The sequence below is a fragment of the Acartia tonsa genome, chromosome 11 (assembly GCF_053477335.1).
Source record: "Acartia tonsa isolate MP-2025a chromosome 11, ASM5347733v1, whole genome shotgun sequence".
Classification (NCBI taxonomy): domain Eukaryota; kingdom Metazoa; phylum Arthropoda; class Copepoda; order Calanoida; family Acartiidae; genus Acartia; species Acartia tonsa.
This window is the reverse complement of record NC_137270.1, coordinates 11,546,665-11,570,072: the sequence shown is the minus strand read 5'-3', so window position 1 is coordinate 11,570,072 and position 23,408 is coordinate 11,546,665. Positions and strand designations below refer to the sequence as shown.

General features: G+C 32.9%; 1 protein-coding gene across 3 annotated transcripts in view; it reads right to left on the bottom strand.

The window, feature by feature from the left end:
• LOC145331004 (fasciclin-2-like) overlaps nucleotides 1-23,408 on the bottom strand; it is a 91,650-nt gene that overhangs the window by 8,274 nt on the left and 59,968 nt on the right. For all 3 annotated transcript variants that reach the window (XM_080175595.1, XM_080175597.1, XM_080175596.1), the window contains 12 exons: nucleotides 23,236-23,318; nucleotides 22,252-22,325; nucleotides 18,019-18,107; nucleotides 17,523-17,609; nucleotides 16,496-16,538; nucleotides 13,946-14,074; nucleotides 13,375-13,522; nucleotides 12,684-12,793; nucleotides 12,332-12,392; nucleotides 11,810-11,966; nucleotides 754-828; nucleotides 81-145 (listed from right to left, as the gene is read on the bottom strand). In XM_080175595.1, coding sequence (XP_080031721.1) covers nucleotides 81-145; nucleotides 754-828; nucleotides 11,810-11,966; nucleotides 12,332-12,392; nucleotides 12,684-12,793; nucleotides 13,375-13,522; nucleotides 13,946-14,074; nucleotides 16,496-16,538; nucleotides 17,523-17,609; nucleotides 18,019-18,107; nucleotides 22,252-22,325; nucleotides 23,236-23,318 — 1,121 coding nt within the window. The remainder of the gene's footprint in view (nucleotides 1-80; nucleotides 146-753; nucleotides 829-11,809; nucleotides 11,967-12,331; nucleotides 12,393-12,683; nucleotides 12,794-13,374; nucleotides 13,523-13,945; nucleotides 14,075-16,495; nucleotides 16,539-17,522; nucleotides 17,610-18,018; nucleotides 18,108-22,251; nucleotides 22,326-23,235; nucleotides 23,319-23,408) is intronic.

Genomic DNA, 23,408 nt, shown 5'->3' with positions numbered 1-23,408 from the left:
ACAGACAGTCAAAATGATAGTCAAAAAGACAGTCAAACTGACGATATCATGTACAAAGGGATAAAACTCTTTTTTTATACCTGTGAGGAATTTCTACATTTTTGATGTCACCAATTCTTTCCCAACTGGTACCTCTTTTGTGTACCTAAAAATATTGAATGCTTAGACATCTTATATCAGAACTACTCTATAACTAAGTCTTTTCTGTGTTGTATATCCATTTATACTCATTCTTTCGCGACAATCCCTTTATTTTTGTTTAACTTTTTCTCCTTATCTCTTTTTTCTCTTTACTTTTAAATTTTGATTTTAACGGAGGAAAAGCTATTGAGTTGCAAAAAATCAATTAAACCTTTGGATTGAATCTCTTTAACCTTATAATAAAGTAAAAGGATGTATGTCTGTCCTACCAAAGGATCTCGCTAACCGCTGAACCGATCGGGTTCTCCTTAACAGGGTTGCTTCTCATAGGTCCCGGGAAGGTTTATAACTATTTTAGGGGAGGGTACCTCCATCCTTCCAAGAGAAATCGCCCCTAGAAAAAAATTAACCTCCCCCCCAAACAAAACAAAAAATCCTCCCCCCCAAAATTTAGTTTTTAAAAACTTTTTATGAAGCTTAAATAATAAATTGGTTTATCAAATTTGACTCTCCGCAAATGCCCCTAGAGACCTTTGGGGGCGTAGCCGCTAGTGCTATGTATATTGAATAAGTCTATAGATTTCTTTTTTTTGTTGACAAAATAAAGCTTACTGGAAAATAAGTGAGTTTGAAGAAATCTATTGGAGCTCCATTATCCTCAGGTATTTGCCAGGACACCTCGTAATCCTGAAAATAATATACAAACGTTACATAATAAATGTATCGGCATAAATGTATAACACAGATAACTATCTGCATCCAATGTTGAGGACCTTTTATGTCTTGCAACAAATTGCTTTCTGCTCTTTTGTAGCGAGTTGGCTGTGTTAATATTTATGACGCTATTGGCTTATAATCGAAGACCCAATTGAATATTGGCAAAGGACCTGAAATTGATATACAAACGTTAAATAATAAATGTATAAGTAAAGATGTATAACCCAGACAGCTATCTGGATCCAGTGTTTATGACCTTTTTTTTGTCTGCCAACAAATTGCTTTCTGCTCTTATGTAACGACTTAGCTGTGATAATATTATGAGGCTATTGGCTGATATTCAAAAACACAATTGAAAGTCGGCACAGGATCCACAGGGTGAGAACAAACAATCATTTAAATCATTCCATCTCTATTGTTTTACTCTAATCATTACATAATCAAAAGGATTTTTTAAAATCCCGTCACTTTAGCCGCCAGTTGATATTTTGTAGTGAATCTTCAGATACATAAAATCAGCCGACAATCCGAAGCATTAAAATCAACGATTTTTTACAATTTGCATCTGACACATGGCGACTTTATAGATGTTTTTGTAGGAACACAGTGTCTGACTGATTATGACGTAACAAAAAAAAATTAGCCAATGAGAGGCCGCTATTGACCAATGGTAAAATTTATAGTGGCCTCTCATTGGCTAATTTTTTTTGTTACTTCATAATCAGTCAGACACTATTACTGTGTTCTTTTTGTAGATATGCTTTAGTGTTTTTTTTTAATTTCAGCCACCAAAATGTCAAAATCTGAGGCTTTTCTAGATAGATAGATTAATACAAATTTTAAAGATTGACTATGAATTCATTCAATAAAATAAAGACAAAGTAATAGTAATATATTCAAATATATAGCTTAGACAGAGATAAATAATAGGGCTCGCAGGCGCTCGTCATCCGAGACTAAGCCTCAAACTTAAACCAATTTGAATTCTAAGAAATAATTTTAAATGAGGATTGCAATATTTGGGTCAGGCTTTCATTTTTAGCTGATTTTTAAAAATTATTAAAGGTTGATATATATAACCCTCAATCTTCCAGGCGGGACGAACCCCAATCTGTCCTACTTTGAGAAAGACGATTTCAGTGACGTCATATACGTTTCGGGAAAGAAAAAGGGAAGGGGGGAAGAAAATTTCTTCAAAAGAGATGGGAGAAAAGGGAAGAGATTTTCTTCCCCCCTTCCCTAAACGTATATGACGTCACTGGAATCGTCTTTCTCAAAGTAGGACAGATTGGGGTTCGTCCCATGCGGCTGCCTAGCTCTGATGAATACAGAGATTTTGTAGTAGTTGTACATAAATAGATAGAAAAGACAATAAATATAGATAGGCATATAAATAGATAGATTTAGATATTCAGATTCGCCAAAAAAGACACAATAGCATTTATACAAAGATACGTGTTTAATGATAAAAATGAAGGTTAGTTTGTGCTGTTGTAATATTGTAGTAATATTTGGTTAGAAGTACTAAAAGTGTTTAATTTAATGAAAAGTGTTTAATTTAATGAAATGTTATTTGTAATGCTATTTTTTGTTATCTCTTGTCTGATTGTCTTGCTCCCCTCCTTAAATATATTCGCAGGGCACTGAAACTAGACCCTTACTTAACCCAACCTAACAAACTAGCGACTTCGCCCCTAGCCTCTAGGGGCTTCGCCCTATGAGGTAAGGGAAAGTCAACCCCCTCTATATAGAATTTGTTTTTAAAAAATAGGCTCTGCTTCAGGCTGACGCCTTGATGCCTATAAAAAAAAGGGGGTTGGAGGATTTTTTTGTTTTTTTTTAAGGTTGGGGGTGTCCCACCCCCCAAGAAAAAAGCGCCCATAGCCTCTAGGGGCTTCGCCCTATGAGGTAAGGGGAAGTCAACCCCCCTATATAGAATTTGTTTTTTAAAAATAGGCTCTGCTTCAGGCTGACGCCTTGATGCCTAGCAAAAAAATGGGGGTTGGAGGATTTTTAGTTTTTTGGGGGTTGGGGTGTCCCACCCCCCCAAGAAAATAGCTTAAAACCACCACATTACCAATAGGTATATACCCTGAAGAGTAGAATCCAATCGGTTTAGTGGTTACCAAGATCTTAAGGGACAGACGGACGGACAAACATCAACCTACTTTGTATTATAGATACACTATTATCCAAACACAGTGTTTGTTATTTACACTCTGAAGCGAACCTTTTCTATAAAAAAATAACAAGGGCGTGTCTTGACGTGATATCTCGAAAACCAGATAGACCAAAAACACATGAAGAAGAGAACTCCTATATGAACTTCAAGAAGAGAAAATCTCATCTCTCAGCAATGCCTCAGAACGAGCCCCTTCCAAAGAAGATTTAAGAACCATTGATCGTGGCCTATGCTCTACTAAGAGATGAAATAGCAATGCTGAAAAATATGTGATATGATTCATTACCTCATGCTGATGGTGGGGATGCTGTCCATGACACTCAAATGACAGGTCCAACAACCCTGTATAACTAATGGAATCATAATATCTCCTTTTCTGTCCAAACAACTGGGGCATTAGGAAAAGTAACATCCATTAAACAACCAACTCTTTCATTGCAAGACCTTTGTCTGAGAAGTCTTAACTGTGCATGGTAATGAGTTGCGCCTGTTTTTGGGCTAAGGCATTCCCCCTACCCTAACTCTAATGTTGCACACCTTACGTAGTAGCAGAAGGAACCATTCTTAACGTCTTTAGTTGTGACGCTGTGTTAAGCCGAGTTCCGAAACTATTACCTCCTCGACGACGAGCGGAAGTTTTTTGGCTATGGTCGCGAGTTTTGATCTGAATGCAGAAGTTAATGCACACCTGATTTTGTTTGTATTTGTAGTTATAAACTAGGATTGGAAATAGTTTAACTAGGTCAAAACTTAAAACTGAAACAAATATTTCCAAAAACAGATATGCGAGTATGTTTTGTTTATAATTTTGTTTGGATCACATTGGTCAAATTTCATGGTGATTTCCCTCATTTTCTATATGTACCATTTAGAAAATTAAAAAAAACAAACATTTTTTTTATTCTTATTTTGGGTTAAGTTAAGTAAAGTTTTATAGAGTCATACTGAGATTTAACCCCACATGGAAAGGGCAAGGGCTTCTAGTATGTCTTTGTTTAATATAATATTTGCCCTATGTCCATGTGCATATACCAAAACACAAAGTAAAATAAATACAAAGTCCAAAGGGTGTGTCATTGATACCGCACAAGGATCACAATATCAAGTCATTAGAACTTTACTAATCATTATTGGCCCATTATGTATATTAATTGAGAAGTAGAGTCTGAATAGTTTCGCGGTTACAAATATCTAAAGCGTCAGGCAGAAGGAACACGGATAAACTGACAGACTTATAGATGATTATTTGCGAATGTGATGATATGCGGAATGGAGGGCACACAGACACACATATTCCTGATCTATTAAAAGTTTTGTAATATCAGGGATCTAAGGGGATAGAACAATGAGCGATAAATTTATGCATATATCCAATCACTCTAAAAAAAAATCCAACTTCTAGGAACTAGTATACTTTACAGTCCTGGGTAATAAACATCTGGCGTGGATCAAAATCTTTGATAGTCCTTTTACATAATCTATAATGCAAAATAGAACGCTGTCTGTCAGTCCAGTTGAAGCTGAATATCTCGCAAACTGCCTGACCGAAATAATTCTGTTTTTCAGGGAAAATACCAACTGGTCATACCAAGGAGTAATTTATGTTCTTGTAGAGGGGGGGGGGGGGGGGGATAAAAAGCCCCAACCTTCAAATTTCCCTCCAAAATTTATTTTTGGTTGAGTAACCCCCATGCATGTTAGAGACAAAACTTCTTAAGGCTAGGGGTGAAACCACGTAAATGAAGTATTTAAAGAAGGTATAGATTAGCTGCACTTCTAAAAATTAGTAAATATATTCATAATCTTAAAATAAGTTTCTAATTTATGCAAAGGACAAGCTTTCTGCAAAAAAAACCAAAAACTAGAACAAAGAGAGTGTTATATTATGAATTTTAGGGGATTAGACAATGAATAAAAAATTGATGCAGTTCCCTTTAACGATAAAACATTTCACTTTTGTAGATTAAAATTTAGTTGAGAAGTTGACAACTGATGCTAGTTTGTACTAACCAATCAAGATGTAACAAAACTCCCCAATGATGTAAGCCAACAAATAAGAGAACGTGTATATAAAAATTCGGGTACCAGAATAATTTACAGTCCAATGTCCCCTCCTTCCCTGATGTTAAGTCGAACCAGGTAGAATTGGCTCAACAAAATAAAATGTTAGTAGTTCATTTCGACATGTTGCTTTAACCAAAAGAGGCTTTAGCTGACGTATTATCATCAACTTTCTGTAATGAAAGCATATGTGACTCATATTTAAGGTGGGTGACAATATCTGACCTTGTCACTGTCATAAAAAAATAAACCTTTATCTCCGCTAAAAAACGATTGAAAACAATCGCCAAAATCAGAATATCAATGTAGTAATTTCATGGCATATTCGTAACTAGCGACTACGCCCCTAGAGGACTCCTGGGGCACTTGAGGTTCGGAGGGATTGGGAGGGGGGAGGTGGAAGTCGACCCCCCACTTTCAATTGTAGTTTTAAAAATTTTTTTTTAAATTTTACGAAGGAAAGTCTGGTAAGTCATACAGTGGCGCTGCCTAGTGACACTTTAAAATATTGGCGCTTTCCCCTGGGAGGGTGGTGGTACCCTCCTCACTCAAAATAGTTATAAACCTTCCCAAAACCTATGAGAAGCTCCATTTAAAGGAGAACCATATTGATACAGTTGTAAGCGAAATCCTTCAATACCCACAGACAGACACACAGAGATCTCTTTACTTTATTATAATGATTCCCAAAAGCAAATGATTATAGCTTTACAATAAAACTAAACACCCACAACGTTTTGTTGGGAGGGAAGGGACAAAGTTTAATAAACATGTTTCTCGTATTCATTCGAATCCGGTGGATAGGAACCGGTTTTCCTCCATACGAAAAAACTATGTCTAGCATCGTATTATATCCAGCTTTCTACGAATATAAAAATGTACAATCATAAGATTAAAACCAGTTATTTTAGCCGGTGCCTTCGGCACCTCGGGGCTAAAAAACTAGTTTTAATCCTATAATTGTACATTCTATATCCGCGGAAAGCCGTTTATAATACGATGCGAGAAATAACTATGTCCAATTCAATAGTTCAAAAACTTTGAGGCCTTTTTCGAGTTCTTGATTGGTTGGTAAAAACTAGTAGTGTTAAAACTTTGTCAACAATAAATTAAATCTATAGAAGTGGTGATTTTATTTATTATAATTGGAGGTTGGGGGTAAAGATATTGATGTGGAAGTTTTGACACACCTGAGTATGATAATTAATGAAATATTCACCAAGTTTAATGCATACACATGATTACGGCCAGGTGTTCAAACATTCCAACCAATGAAACGTTATAAACATTTTTTTTTCATCTTAGGGGGGAATAGGAGTCCCGAGGGGGAGAGGTGAATTATTGTAACCCCTCACTCAAAAGCTAAATATCATATGGAAAAAAGTAAATTCTTTATAAAAACACCAAGAAGCAAAGTTTAAAGATAATATGATAAGTTTTTCAACAAAACTTTATAATATACTCAACATTCTATCTATCTATCCATTTATCTAAATAGCTACATATCCATCTATCTATCTATTCATCCATCTATCTAATTGGTTTCATATCCATCTATCAATCTATATATCCATCTATCTAAATAGCTACATATCCAACTATCTATCTATCCATTCATCTATATAAATAGCTACATATCCATCTACCAATCTATCTATCTATCTATCTATCTATCTATCTATCTATCTATCTATCTATCTATCTATCTATCTATCTATCTATCTATCTATCTATCTATCTATCTATCTATCTATCTATCTATCTATCTATCTATCTATCTATCTATCTATCTATCTATCTATCTATCTATCTATCTATCTATCTATCTATCTATCTATCTATCTATCTATCTATCTATCTATCTATCTATCTATCTATCTATTTATCTATCTATCTATCTATCTATCTATCTATCTATCTATCTATCTATCTATCTATCTATCTATCTATCTATCTATCTATCTATCTATCTATCTATCTATCTATCTATCTATCTATCTATCTATCTATCTATCTATCTATCTATCTATCTATCTATCTATCTATCTATCTATCTATCTACCTATCCATCCATCTATCTAAAAAGCTACATATCCATCTATCAATCTTTATATCCATCTATCTAAATAGCTACATATACATATTTATCTATCTTACTACTCATCCATCTATCTAAGTGGATACATATCCATCTATCTATCTATTCTTCCATATATCTTATTGGCTACATATCCATCTATCTATCTATCCATCCATCTATCTAAGTGGATACATATCCATCTATATATCTATCCATCCATCTATCTATCTATCTATCTATCTATCTATCCATCCATCCATCTATCTATCAGCTAACATATAAGATCTATATAATTTTTAATTTGTTAATTTACTACATATCATTTTACTTTACTACTTTAGTAGATTAGATATTTGTATTAGAACAAGGTAATTCTATTATCTATAAGACAAATACAGAAAAAAAGGACAAGTGCGTCCAATGGCAGCAAAGATTTTTTTTGAAAAAAGCTTAGTGTAAAGGACATAATTTAAAATGAGTAGAGACTAAGAACCAGAAAACTGACCAGCAATAATGCAATGGAGATAAATATATGTTAATTAATAAAAAAAACTATTTCTATACATTTAATTATTGGTTGAAAAGTTTTGATAAAACTCTTCAAAACCAACATATCAAGATTTAATAAACCGTAACCAATGTTTTTAGTCAACAAATGAGAAAAACTTTGGGTACCAGAGCTGGATCTTTAAATCATTTCAATGGTACGCCAAATCAGGGTGAGCCAACTTTCCACCAATGAGAGCATAGCATTTTAAATAATTCCGCGCTGTGATTGGCTGAAGTTCGGCGCGCCCTGATTTGGCGCACCATTGAAATGATCTAAAGATCCAGCTCAGTATAATTAAAAGTCCAATGTCCTTTCCCTCCTTGGATAGAGAGAGAGAGAGAGAGAGAGATTCAGTGGAGAGAAGAAGAGAAAATGCAAGAATGATATTTGAGTTAAAGCAAGATAGTGCTTAGAAATCACGAAACTTTTCTGAAATACTAATAAAAATTATTTTTTCTATGTCTTTTAAGCATTACCGACAGACTGACGGATAAAGTAAAATATACAATTGATGCTCAAGAATGCAGGAAATTTTTACCAAAAATTTTAGCCGTCTATCGTCAATATCCACCGAGAAAAAAGCATTTCCCAATAGCGTTACGTACAACTTACAACAATGTTTTGCAAAATGTACAAATAATTGATTTTCCAGTATGGCTTCGTAACCGATTAATATCCGCTACATTGTTAGCCCGGGCCTTCGGACCCTTTGGGACTAACAAAACTGGTTTTAATCTATTAAATTAATAAATAATTACTGTCTTTAAAACCCATTATTATTCTTGACAATGGGCGGATATAATCTTTAATTAAAATAATTATATTATCTTAGCTGCTATTAAATGTAATCGTTCTTGTTAATCTTACTTACATTAACTTACAACCGCAGTAAGAAACCAACACACACACACACATAGATATACAACACCCACATACACAACCTACATACACACATACACACACAAACACAACCACATACACAACACCAACACACACACACATACACAACACCCACATACACACATTGACATGGAGTCAAGAAAATTTAATTACATCTTTGGTCTACCTCAAAGATAAAGAAATTAGGGACAGGAATAAATATTCTAAAAACTAAAAAGGACAATTATGTTCATACATGGAGGAACATTAAATTGCTGATAATTTTTTATTTTTGTTTATTATTACGAACATTATATTGTAAATTATACTGGAACCAAAGTTTTAAAAACACATTCTCTCATTGGGTGGCTTAAAAGATTGTGTACTTTAAAATTTAATTAAAACTTGTTTGGTCAATGATTTAATGTTACACTATATAATAGCTATAATGTTTTAAATCTTTGTCAGTCCTTTTCCAGTATGGCTTTGAAATATATTAATATCTGCTGGATTAGAAACGGTCCTAATAATCATGTATTCTATCGTATTATAGCCATTTTTTTGTATGAACGCTTTTATATTTTTGATTTTTGTTAGCACGGAACTTTGATCCCTCCAGGTTAAAAAACTGTATCTAATCCTAAAATTTAATATTACTATTCGCGGAGAGCTGTCTACCATTTGTTTTAAGAACATTTATTCCTTACACACACAAAAATAGAATAATATAAATAAGTAAATAAGAGTAGATTAAGAATATAATAAATATATTTTTATGTAGGTAGAAATTGCAGTTATTCTATAATTTACAGTCGTTTACAAGATCTTAATGAAAACAACAAGGATGACAACATCCAATAGCATTGCGAAGCAAAAAAACATAGATAGACAAACGGACATAGTGAGTTCTATAGCAGATGTTGAGTTGTCATAGCGTTACGGACGGACGGACTGACAGATGGACTTACTTTTTCGTAATAGGGGGGGAGGGGAGAGAAATAGGTTCCCACAATCCTCTATATTAAGTTTTAATTTAAAAACATATGTGATAGAATTAAATTGCTCTCCATTTCTTAGAAAGTTTTACAATAAAAAATGTAAAATTTTATTTTAACTTTGCTATTTATAGTTATCATTATCCTTGTTATTGTAATCCAAGGTAAAAGAAACAAATCAAAAAATAATTCTTTAATCTCCAATAAACAAGTATGGCAATATCCAAAACAAATATCAAAGTAGTAATTTTGAATTAATGTTAAAAACTTTTCCGATTAATATCCGCTTGATTAGAACCGGTTCTCAGACAAAATGAAAAATCATGCATAGCATTAAATTACAAATAATTTTCTATGAATATAAAAATCAAAATCATAAAAGTAATACCAGTATTCTTAGCCCGGGACTAAAATTGACATAAAACGTTGAAAGAAGTTGTATCAACTTTTTTGCTTTTTATTTAAGATAGCTAGCCGGTCCTTTCAGTAAGTAGTAGATGTAAAATTTTTCATAGAATTCAGATATGCAATCGGTTTTTTTGTAGACCTCTTATTTTTAAAGTAATTTAAGTTTTTTTAAAAAATAATTAAGTCGGTTTTAAGGTACTAAAACGCAACAAAATAAAAGAAGAAAATGGCCAGTATGAACAAAAATAGTAAGATCTTTAATTTGACACCTTACTTTTAAAATTCTGTTGAGTAATTATTGAAAAAATCTATTTTTTTAACCTCGGTTTAATAAAAACTTTAGACCAAAATATTTTCTCAAACAGACATAAAAAACATGGGTTCATATATACCTTTAGAATCAGAAAAATATTACGAATCTATTCTAAGCAAAATTGAAAAAGTTTTATAAAACTATAATAAAAAAAATAAGTTTATTTTAAGAATCATAATTTTCGGCTTTAAAGGGTTAGCTTGAACCAAACCTGAACAAAACCTAAACAAAAGACAATGCAATGTAGCAGATATTTTTTAAACACAAGAAACAATAATGTATTTTTAACTGCATTGTTTTGAAGTTTATAAACAGACTGATGCATATTTGTTCATAATTTTTCATTCTTTACATGTTCTTTAATATCACTATATTTATTGTAGTATCTATTGTATATATTGTATGAACGTTCTCCTTTTTTTCTGGCAATTCTATAGGTTAATTTTATAGATTAAGCTTCCCGATTCGTCAATTTTTGCGATTTGTGATTGGCTAGTTTAGTAGTTACAATTCTTAAAATAACTTTTTTATTTTTTCTATTTTTTATTACAATTTTTTTAAACTTTTTCAATTTTGCTTACAATGGATTCATATTATTTTTCTCATTCTAATGGTATATATGAACCCATATTTTTTATGTCTGTATGAGAAAATATTTAGGTTTAATGTTTTGATTAAACCGAGGTTAAAAAAATAGATTTTTTCAACAATTACTCAACAGAATTTTAAAAGTAAGGTGTCAAATTAAAGATCTTACTATTTTTGTTTATACTGGCTATTCTCTTCTTTTATTTTGTTGCGTTTTAGTACCTTAAAACCGACTTAATTATTTTTTTTAAAAACTTAAATTACTTAAAAAATAAGAGGTCTACAAAAAAACCGATTGCATACCTGAATTCTATGAAAAATTTTACATCTACTACTTACTGAAAGGACCGGCTAGCTATCTTAAATAAAAAGCAAAAAAGTTGATACAACTTCTTTAAAAAAAATGACAAATCTTTACTTATAGAGAAACTGTGCTATATAATTATATATAATAATTGTTTTTTTTAAGCAATGATGTATAAAATTAGTTATTTTTTCGGGAACAATGAATAATGAATATATTTCTATTTTAGCTTTTTTGTGTAAAAATAATAATAGAAAATATATTTATATGAATGATAATAAAAATAAAGCTTTTTCTTTTTTTGTTGTAAAAATTATCATGTAAATCGTTTTACTGTTATTATGTCGACATGACTTCAGGGCTTAGCAGCAGAAGCCAAAGCCAACCTTAACCTGCCAGCTTCCAGAGGCCTTTTCCCTCAGCTGGGTGGCTTACAGAAGCCGCATCTACCCTTGACCACGTAGCTTTTTTGAAGATGGAGCCCAAGCCCAAAATTTCTATTAAGCCGCGGCGGCAGCACCGCAAGGCTGTCGGCATTATTAGAGGTGCGTTAGCAGCCATTCTGATTTATACATATTCAGTGAAGCTTACCTTAGACCGTGGCAGTTCTACAACATCCCCAAAGAGGATCTCCCCAGATTCTGTTCTGATGCTAAGGAGAGGCATCTCTGGCCTCTGCCTCTGTCGCGTAGATATTTGGGTGTTAAGCCCCCAGGGCGACCACCCGACTCGGTTCTTACAACGAAATCTAAATAAACAAGATTTACAAGATGTTGTGGTTATAAAACTTTGGGTACCAGTGTAATTTACCATCTTGCAGATACAAAGAAATTAAAGTTTCTCCATATAATTTCCATGTCCCTTATAGCTTAACAGACGAACGAATCATAGAACTCCTTTTTTGGAGGATTTAATTATCTTACAGTTTTTGAAAAAAATTCTTGCGATAAGAATAAGATAGGTTATTTTAGGTTAGGTAAGGTGTTTGCCACGCAGGGTTAGTCAATTGGCCCCGCAGGGGCTAGAAATAGGAAAAAAGCTACTGTGAAAAATCGAAGAAATGCCCCTTAAGAGGCGTTGCCATAAAAGGGACCATACCCAAAATGTGAATACCTTAAATCATAAGTAGCATTCGGTTCTAAACTTTCTAGAATATATCCATGTCCATTTACATCTAAAAAAGAAACAGATTATACATAAAAAGCGAAGCTTTTCTATGATTAGGGTCAGCCCGTACGACCGAATATCCGTCCGTAACGGTTAGCTCTTTTTCTTTAAACAGGTTAGAATTGTCCTATCAATTCAAAACTTTGCATGATGATTTCTATAACAATTAGGTACGACTTAGAAAGCGTAGCAACTCTATAATCGTTACCAGAAAGTTTTGGGATTCAACTCCCCCCTTCTCAAGTGCTCCTAGAGACCTTTAGGGGGCGTAGCCACTAATAAGCATATGAATTCTTACCAAGTGGCCAAACCCGTTGTCTCGCTGCTCCCCAATCTTGATACACAAATTTGTATTCCACGGCGTATGAGTCGATCGGCAGCCCTCCAATGTCCGTTGGCGAAACAAACCTATACAAAAAATTGGATTGCAAATGTATAATTTTTCGGTTAAAGGGCCTTTCAGCCGATTTAATCAACAAACCAAAAAAAAAACAACATTTGATTAGGATTATTCAGTAACAAATTTACTTTTATGTTATTCTGATGTCGGTTAGTATGTCCTAATGAAATACACCAAAATTTATTAAATTTATCAGTAAGTCGAAGTGGAAATAAAAAATCATCAAATCTTTGTGATGCTATTTGTACAATCACCCACCCTTCCCCCAAGATTGTTAACAGTATTAAAAAACCTGCGGCCACTTCAAATCCTTACATTCTGTTGCGTAACTATCTATAGTGCCCTAGCAAAATGGGAATAGATGTCACTGCTTCTGGCCTACCTATTCTATTGACGTCAGTAAATACCCTATATCCCATATCTATTCTAGGGGGTTTCTTTCCCCCTTCCCTATCTCTTTTCCTCTACTATGACGTCAATAGAATAGGTAGACCAAAAGCTGTGACATCTATCCCAATTTTCTGGGGCACTAAACACAGATACCATCATGTTTAATGACGTCATTATGTTGCCTAACATAAGAACTAACCTGTATTGAAGGGTGGTAGCAGTGTATTTATCCAGCACGGCTTGCTGCGGGAGGCTAGGTTCTTTCGCCTCTTCCAGGACAATGTCGTGAAAATTAACCCCGTGGGGGTTCTCCGCCTTACACTGGTAGGTTCGGTAATATGAGGGCTCTGAAAAAAAATTTTAAAATTGTTTGAAATGATTTTTTTTTATTAATTTACGTCGTCAATATAAAATAAAGTTTAAATATTAATTTCAAAATTTTTAAATTTCAATTACAGCGGTTCACTAGGGGGTGTCAAGACTTAAGGGGTTTAAAAGGGGTGTTAACACCCCTCTTCTTAACCCTTATGATTTAAAATCTTTCTTAAAATTCGACTAAAACACAAAAACATTGGACCTAAAGGACTGATTTGTTAAAATTAAAGGTTTATTTTGGTAACATATGTAGAAAAAAAAACTTTTATGACAGCAATCAATTAAATATACTTTATGGAGATTATTCGCTTATAACGAAAAGAGCTAACTGTAACGAGCGGACGGAGCGACCCTAATTATCTAAAAGCTTCGCTTTTAAAATAAGAACTATATACCTAGGGGCTGTATCCATAAATCTGAACGGGGTCCATGTCCCTGGACTTGGAAATTCTTGTCCAGATCATCTCTTCCTATCTCTTTATTATTGTACCACCAGGATATTGTAGCGTTTGGTATGGAGCGAGCTAAAATACAAAATCAAGATCATGTGAAGAAAAGGAAGTTGTGGGTTACATGATATTTTAACAGTAGCTTTTCTTCTAGTTCTAGCCCCTGCTAAGGGCTCTAACCCTGCGGGACAATCACTAACATTTATCTAACATTTCAAAATCTATTGTGAAAATACAACGAAACCCGCAACTTCGTCTCCTTCACATGACCGGAAATTATTATATGAATATCTATCTATCTATTTATCTAACTCTAAATCTATCAATATTGTAGCGTTAGGTATGGAGCGAGCTAAAATACAAAATTGTTACGTGAATATCTACCTATCACTCTATTTACTTAAAAGTAAAACAACATTTTATCTTAAATTTTTATTTTCTTTTACTCAGAGTTTCATGCTTCTGCAATCATCAGAAAGACACTATTTTTTTCATTAAAAATAAATACGTGGATTTTTTACAAATGTTTTAGTATGTACTACCGATATTGTCGCGTTTGGTATGGAGCGAGCTAAAATACAAATTTGTTACATGAATATCTACCTATCAATCTATTCATCTATATACCGATATTATAGCGTTTGGTATTGAGCAAGCTAAAATAGAAAATTGTCACATAAATATTTATCGATCTATTTATCTACTCTCTCTCTATTACTTTAACTTTCATAGAACAAAGGAAACGTTAAAATAAGATTTATACGTGTCTGTATGTCCGTCTGTCAAGTTTGTTTTACACTCTTATCTCTCTTTCTCTCTTTCTTTCTCTCTCTCTCTCTCTCTCTCTCTCTCTCTCTCTCTCTCTCTCTCTCTCTCTCTCTCTCTCTCTCTCTGTCTCTGTCTCTCTCTCTCTCTCTCTCTCTCTCTCTCTCTCTCTCTCTCTCTCTCTCTCTCTCTCTCTATCTTTCTATACATATGAATGTCTATCTGTATAAGTATCTGTCTACTATCTATCCAACTTTTTGAATATGTCTATCTAACCAATTAATTAACTAAATGAATGCAGGATTCCAAGCTGAGTTTCATAGATTTTCAACATAATAATATCACATTAGAATAACAAGATCAACCTTAAGCTTTTTAATATTGGTCAAGACACCCCCCCCCCTCCCAAACTACTTTATTACATATTATCGTATGAAAATATAAATAACTAAGTGCCTAATTAAATTCAGACTAATGTTTTAAAATCTGTATCACACTGAAAACTTATTTTATGTAAGTTATCAACAAAACCTTTGATAACTTCTTCTAAATAATTCTTGTTTTAAAGTATTTAAAGAAAAGCTTTGTAGAGATATCTTATGTTTTCTCATTCGTTGGCTCAAAACAAGTGTTACTTTCACAAGCAGTGCCAATCTAAACTTTTCAATCGATTATAAAAAAGGATGGTGTTTTTTTTATCATAATTGGGATTTTACATCAATGGTCTTATCCCTTAAAGATCGCATATTGAAACGACCTTCATGAATGGACTTATTATTACTTGTATCTATAATAAAGTGCACTCTGTAGCGGGCTAAAATAACCCCACCCCCATCCCCCCTATTTATCCCATTTTCTTATCTCCTACTAGACGAACGGCCTGAACAATAAAAGCGAGGGGGAATTGCAACTTAAATTGACGACAATTTTCCCCTGTCATAATATACAGGTAGATTCTACATCCATTCCTCCATGCCATTATTCAACAGTGGCAGTGCTACAAAAACCTGTTTAGAACCTGGTAATATAATGTGGTCTTTCTTATCTCAATGGGCCAAAGTCAAATACTATTTTCAAAGGTGTTCCTTCAAAATAGAACAAGAAATTTTAGCAAATGATTTGTCTGTAGGTTACAATCTCCTAAACAGCTAAAGAGATTCCTGGGAAATTTGGTTTTTGCTCGGGGCAGGTTTAAGTCTTTCTTTAAGGTTAAAGTTATATCTATATTATTAGAAAAAAGTGCCCAAAAAAATTATTAACTTATGCTGCTTAACGGGAACATAAGTTCCATATTCTAAGATTAATTGGAATAGATTCAAAATTAATGCATAAAACTTTCTATCTTTCTATAAAATTATCTATCTATCTATCTATTTATTTATCTATCTATCTAATTATCTATCTATCTATCTATCTGTCTGTCTGTCTATCTATCTATCTATCTATCTATCTATCTATCTATCTATCTATCTATCTATCTATCTATCTATCTATCTATCTATCTATCTATCTATCTATCTATCTATCTATCTATCTATCTATCTATCTATCTATCTATCTATCTATCTATCTATCTATCTATCTATCTATCTATCTATCTATCTATCTATCTATCTATCTATCTATCTATCTATCTATCTATCTATCTATCTATCTATCTATCTATCTATCTATCTATCTATCTATCTATCTATCTATCTATCTATCTATCTATCTATCTATCTATCATACCTATACACGTTAGATTGACCTCCTGTTGGTGCCAGGACCATTCCTTAAAATATTAAAAACTTTTAAAAACAAGAATAATATCCCAAAAAGCGGAGCGCAATGAATCTGACAATAAGAGATTCAAACAAATATAACTGCGATAATCTAACCGAAGTCTAAACAAAAATTTTAATTCATTGTGTAAAAAAATGCTTAAAATACATACATTGCTATGGATTTCTTTACATTTGAAATACTACTCTTAAATATTACCCAATGTCGTACCAGGAATCAAAATTTTAAAAAGTAAATACCCAATTTAACGAAGAAAACTTAAAGAATAACTCTTCTTCTTTCAGATATCATACTCTGTAATTTAATTATTCCTATTAATTTTAATGATTAATTTAATTACCGTAATTATTGAAATTATCCTTATTAATTTTGACATTCAAGTATTTCTCTCACAGCAGACTAAGATTATATTTAATTATAATCAGTGGCCCACTAATTTCATCCCAAAACCAAGTTTACCCCAAATCTACATTGACATAATATACAGATTTTTTAAAAATTTCAAGTTAATTTCAATTCCTGGTTCAGAACCCCTGGCTTTAAATAATTCATTTTACTAGAAAAACGCCAAAATTGAGTGCTACCGACCAGCCAACAAACCGTTTGACAAATAAGAATTGCAGACTGAATGACAGAACAGTTTGGAATTATTTTTAAAGACAAAACATCTTTTATTGTGCATGCTGTTATTGTTATCAATCATCGAATATGTGAACATTTGGGTATAGTCCCTTTCGTGACATCGCCTCTTTCTGGGCGTTTCGTCCTTAATTACACAGTAGCTTTTCTCATATTTCTAGCCCCTGCGGGGAAGGGGGGCCTAAACCTGCGGGGCCAATTGCCTAACCCGGCGGGGCAATCGCCTAACCTAACCTAAAATAACCTATCAAAGCTACTGTGCTAAATTTTCTGAAATGCTTCAAATGTTCAATAACTATTAGAACTGGGATGACAAAGATTTAAATAATCATACCTTATCCATAGGTTGATCCTCCCAAGATGGTGCAAACTCCACTGTTATGTGTCCAGACTTGTAGAACTGACCTCCTTCGTTTTCAGCCTAAAACAATATAAAAATTGGGCGTGTGCACAGAAATTTGACAGGGGATGTGAGCCTTAAAAGCTCATCTCCCCAATATATTTTCTCACTAGGGTGTTGAAAAATCTTTCTCTCTAATGCAACCGTTTTTAATCTTAAATTATATCTTTGTAGTCTATTCGGATACTTAACCTAATACTATTTAAAAAAAAAATTAAATATTTTTTTTTAATTTTTCACTGCTATGTTAGATTTTTGAGATCAAAGGGTTAATTGTCTTTTAAATAGACATAGTTTTCTATTGACGTTTTGGCAAAATAAGTTTGTCCCTCAGAAAAATGAAAATGTAACCTATATAAATCTACAATCCTTTTTTCTTCCTGCAATATTTTTGCTTGTGAGGGAAGCTTTCCATTAGCCTACGACCCACCTTGCACTCGTATAGTCCATCATCCTTTCGTTGTATACCATCGATAACAATTGTGGACTCCATCCAGTCTCTCTCTCCCTCGGTGTAGTCTAAATAATAATGTAACATTATAGATCAGATGAAAATTGGCCAAGATCAGACAGACAAACATTTGAGCCAGCTGGTTTTCTGCTCCTCAGTGCCATTCAAGTGATAAAGCATTAAAATTTGATTTTAGATTTGAATCTAATATATAATTATTTAATAAATATAAATGGGGGAGGGGGGGGGGGGGGGGGGAGGGATACTCACCTTAGTACGTAATTGACAAGCTACCAATAATTAAAATAGATTGATTTGTAATAATGTAAATTATAAGAGTTACTGCAGACTGTGTAGATAGGCTTTACTAATACTGTATTCTGTATAAAACTCACAGACTAGGGAAAGTTATAGAAAAAGTTTTGGCCAGAAACTGACAAATAAAACTATGTCCTAAAGTATTATAGGAAAGATTTAAACTTTTTCCTCCTAAGAATAACATGTAGTAGAACAAATAATAGTTTTTCTTAATGCTAATAAGATCCCCTTTAACAAAAATAAGATGTTAGCCGATTTCAGGGACGTCCAAGCTTTTTATTTGAGGAGGATGGGGGGGGGGTGGTAAAGTGAGGGGTTTTAAGGTCTAAAGGGAGGTAAGAAGGGATGAGAAAATGGGGAAAAGGGAAAGGAAAGGGAAAGAAAAGGGAAAGAAAAGGGAAAGAATAAGAGAAAGCAACGGAAAAGGGAAAGGAAAGGGAGTGGAAAGGGAAAGAAAATAGAAAAAAGAAAACGAGAAATAATTAAGATGTCTTAAAGAAGTCAAATCGAGCAAAATAAAAGCATATAATAAAAGTTTTCATTAGTGGGGGGGGGGGGGGGGTAAAATAGATGTTTAAGGAATTTTTCTCAATAAGTTTCTATCCAAAAACGCATAAATAATTACAACTTTTCACAACTTTACATAGTAAAGTCTTTATACATTTCTACTAAATATAAAAGTATTTCAATTGAAAAAATTTAAAAAAGTAGGATTTCTGTCTGTCTGTTTGAATGTACGTCTTGTAAGATCTCTAAAACGGCTGGTCCAATCGTTCCACATATTTAATATTTGTCCGGGACAGGTTTTTTGCTATTCTTTATTTCTTACCAAATGTCAGCCTGACCTGTTTAGACTTGTAAAAAAGTTTTGCTACAAAATAAATTTTATTTGTTTTGAATAAATACTTTTTGCCTTTTGTATAATAAATATTGTTTTTCTTTACTTTCACTCTCGTGGATAAAAACATGGATTAATAAATAATAGAATGTCAAAAATAAGAAAATTTGTATCACAAGGACCATTATGTTCTATTGTGGTGGTTTATATTTTAAAAGTAAACTTTAAACGGGTAGTCAAGATGACAGTAGTTCGAAGTCTCGGATTTTTTAAAACTTGTTTTGTTCCCCCCCCTTATTTTTGTGCATTAACTGGTGTTTATACAAATGCGCCAATTTCAAATCCCCTACCTAAAATTTTTTTATAATATTTTTTATTAAAACTCAAATTAAAAAGTAGAAAGGCGGTTGACTTATCCCCCTCCCACTTTAATAATACCTAAAGGCTTCTAGGGGGCGTTGCCCCTAGTCTATCTTAAAATAAAAGCTATATCTTGCATTATTTTTTTCAATTAGGTGTTTGAACACGAATTGCATATAGTAAAAATATTTTTCTTTTTTAATTGTTATCCTAATAAGATAAAAGTTATACTTAAAAATTGTTTTAATAGTTATCATTATATTTTGCATTTTTAAAAAAACACCAAAATTGACCAAAATATGCGTATATATTTTGTACTCTCTTGCGTCATTTATATTTCAGATTTTATTTACCCGTCATCGGTAGTCAATACAACAGGAGGGGGGGGGGGTGTAGTTTGTAGTATGTTCTAATCCTCGAAGGGATCCTGAGGGATAAGACAATGGCTTATAAATTTATGTGCATCCCCAATGATGATACACAAAATTAATCCTCCTGTAGATCATAATTATAGGTTAAAACGTTTAGACACTCAACTTAATGAACCAACTTATCGAAATTCAACAAGACCCCAAATTGTTAAGCTAGCGAATAAGAAAACGTTATTATAAAACTTTGGAGACAGTGTCCCCTCCCTCCCCTTCAACTAAAAAAAATTATCTTTTTCCTTTTCTAGACATGGATAAAGTAATAGGTAAATAATAGATAAAGAATATTCCTCTTAACTATCACCAATTATTTTCCATATAATTTTAACCGTCTATCCGTCGCACAGACAGACGGACAGACAGACAGACATACTTGTTGTTGCTGTTGTAAATAGGACCAATCTTGTGCTTTTCAAACGCAAGAAAATTAATATTGTCCATTAACCTACTCCTATATCCCTAATTTCTTTATGATAATTTGTGTGTGACCTTGCAACATATAAGTTATAAGGTGTGTGTTCACTACCGCAATAAATCACATTTAACAATGTATCAGATGAGCTGAATTTGAATTTCCGAATGTGTACACAGTTTCCACGGTGTTTCCTCATCCTATCTCAATATTTACTACTAGCCAAAAAAATTCAAACTTCCAAAAAAAATCAAAATTTGAATGTATAAACGATTTATACATTATACAATGTAATAAATACTTTCAAAATTATAATTTTTTTGAAGTTTGAAGCTTTTTTAGCTAGTAGTAAATATTGAGATAGGATGAGGAAACACTGAGGAAATTGTGTACAAATTAGGAAATTCAAATTCAGCTCATCATGAATCATGTCCTTTTTTTTGGAGGGTTGGGGGAGGGGGGGGGGGGTTACAATGCCTACCAAAATAATTATATATATAAAGAGAAACTTTCAAGCACTCTAAAGAAATAGGAAACTATTTTAAAAAACGATTAAAATCCTCAAATTAAAACGATAAATTTTTCCTTATAATTAGATTCTAAAGATATTGGAACTTAAAAAATTCATGATCAAATGGCATAGGGTAAAATTTAAACTGAAATGTCAAAATTCACCGTTTTAACAGCATGTTTAAACAGCCCCAAAAAATTGCATTGTTGAAAACTACTTGAACTATTTTGATGTAGCAATCTTAAATTTTTCTGTTACCAATTTTGGCGAAGTAATAAAAAATAAATCTATGTTCGCTAAAAGTCATAAAAATCCAACTTTTAAAACAATCTTTGCTCTAAATCATTTACAATTTTATTTTTTTCGCTATTATTAACCACTCTGCTTAAATGACAATATGCGGTAGTGAGTACACATCCACTTATATATTATTCACTCATAAAGAAAAAAAGAAAATATTTTGTCAACATAAAAAATAGAGAAAAAATATTATATTTTGGTAGCGAAGTAACTCTATAAAGGATTCCGTTTTATTTGTCAGCACGCCGAAATGGCAATTACACACGCATATAGAAACATACTAACCCAAGCTATATAAAAACATATTATCTCACCCCCCCCCCATATGCGAGATCTTGGAGAGATAAACAAAATAAACTTACTTACAAATATGAATTCTAGAACTTCATATATTGTCATATATATTTACTAAAATGCAGGTAGGGAGAGTTCTTTTTAGGGTTGGGCCGGATACTTTTTTGGCCGGATACCGGATATCCGGCTGATTTCAAATGCCGGATATCCGGTAACCGGCCAGATATCCGGCAAATATCCGGTTATCCGGCCAAATTACCGGATATCCGGCCGGATAACCGGCCAAATTACCAGATATTAAAGTAGTAAAAAAAAATTTCTTCAAAAATCTTATACAAATTTACATAAAGTTAAACTTATTCAGAAAAAATGTTCTTCTAGCTTCAATAATAAGAAAATTATAGCCATTTAAGATTTTAAAAAGCAGAGATTTTGGGTGTAAAGTATAAAAAATTATCGAGCAGGATATCCGGCCGGATAGTTTCAATATCCGGTATCCGGCCGGATATTGAAAATGGCCGGATATCCGGCCCAACCCTAGTTCTTTTGACTGTAATTTTTACTGGTTCCGTAAGTCATAGATATGTTATCTAATTCCTTAGATAAAAAACTCAAGTAATAATTTTAATTAATAAGAGATGTATATAAATTTCATTTGCATAGTCCCTAAAATTCTATTTAAAGCCTAAAGGTTTGACAGAATAAAAATGGGTATAGCCCGACAGACAAAGATTTTTAAAAGAAAATCTACCTGGAGCCCTGATAACTTGGTCTCTCACTATCAGACGAGGATCGTTTGGTTGGCCTCCCAACAAATAAGGCTCACTAAAAAAAATAAACAATATAAGAGCATTTTAAATATAATTTAATCTTTGTTTAGAAAAAATTTTTTTATCGTATTTTAGATTAATACATGTTTGCTAAAGATATGACACAATTATGTACATATTATATTTTTGTAATATCCTTATGATAAAGTAACAGGATGTGTGTTTGTCTGTGTGTCTGTACCGAAGGATCTCGCTAACCGCTGAACCGATTGGGTTCCCCTTTACAGGGTGGCTTCTCATAGGTCTCGGGAAGGTTTATAACTATTTTGGGGGAGGGTACTTCCACCCTCCCAAGAGAAATCACAAAAAATCCAAATTTTTTTTACCTATAAAGACTTGAACGCAACATAGCAAGGTATCATAGAGACTTGAAAGCAACATAGATAGGTATAGTTTTATTTAAAACAAAACAAAAACATTTTAAGTGCCGCAAGAGGCCTTTAGGGGCGTAGCCGCTAGTAATGATCATACCGGAATAGTTGTCTAAATAATTCTGTCAATATAGGGATCTCATGGCAAAATTTTAATTTATAACTTCTTCATCTACGAAGGGGAGAGGTAAAGTTTAAGTTTCACCCTGTTATCAACAGAATATATAAAAAAAAACATTCCAGCATGATCAATGTTACGATAAATAACTATTGAATGAATACATATTGCGAGGGTATACTCTTTACAGTTTTTATCATAGTCGCTCAAATAAAAGGACATACAGACATTCCAAATTAAGAAAGTCTAAAATGTCACGTGTGACGTCATAAAAATCCATTTCTTTTAGGAGGGTTCCCTTTCTCACTTCTCCTCTCATCCTTCCTTTTTAGACGTATTTTTATGACGTCAAACGTGACATTTTAGGCTTTCTCTCACAATTTATTTGTTGTGTAGCAGCTCTAATATTGACTTACTTGATAGACCATTTTCTCCAGGTAATTCTTGGAATTGGATCCCCTGAAGCTCGGCAAATTAATTCTGCTCCCATATGTCCAACCTTAATAAACACATTCTTACTAAAAATCAGGGACAAGGGAATGATATTCTGACAAACAATTCTAAATAAAAATTTCCGCACAACACCCTT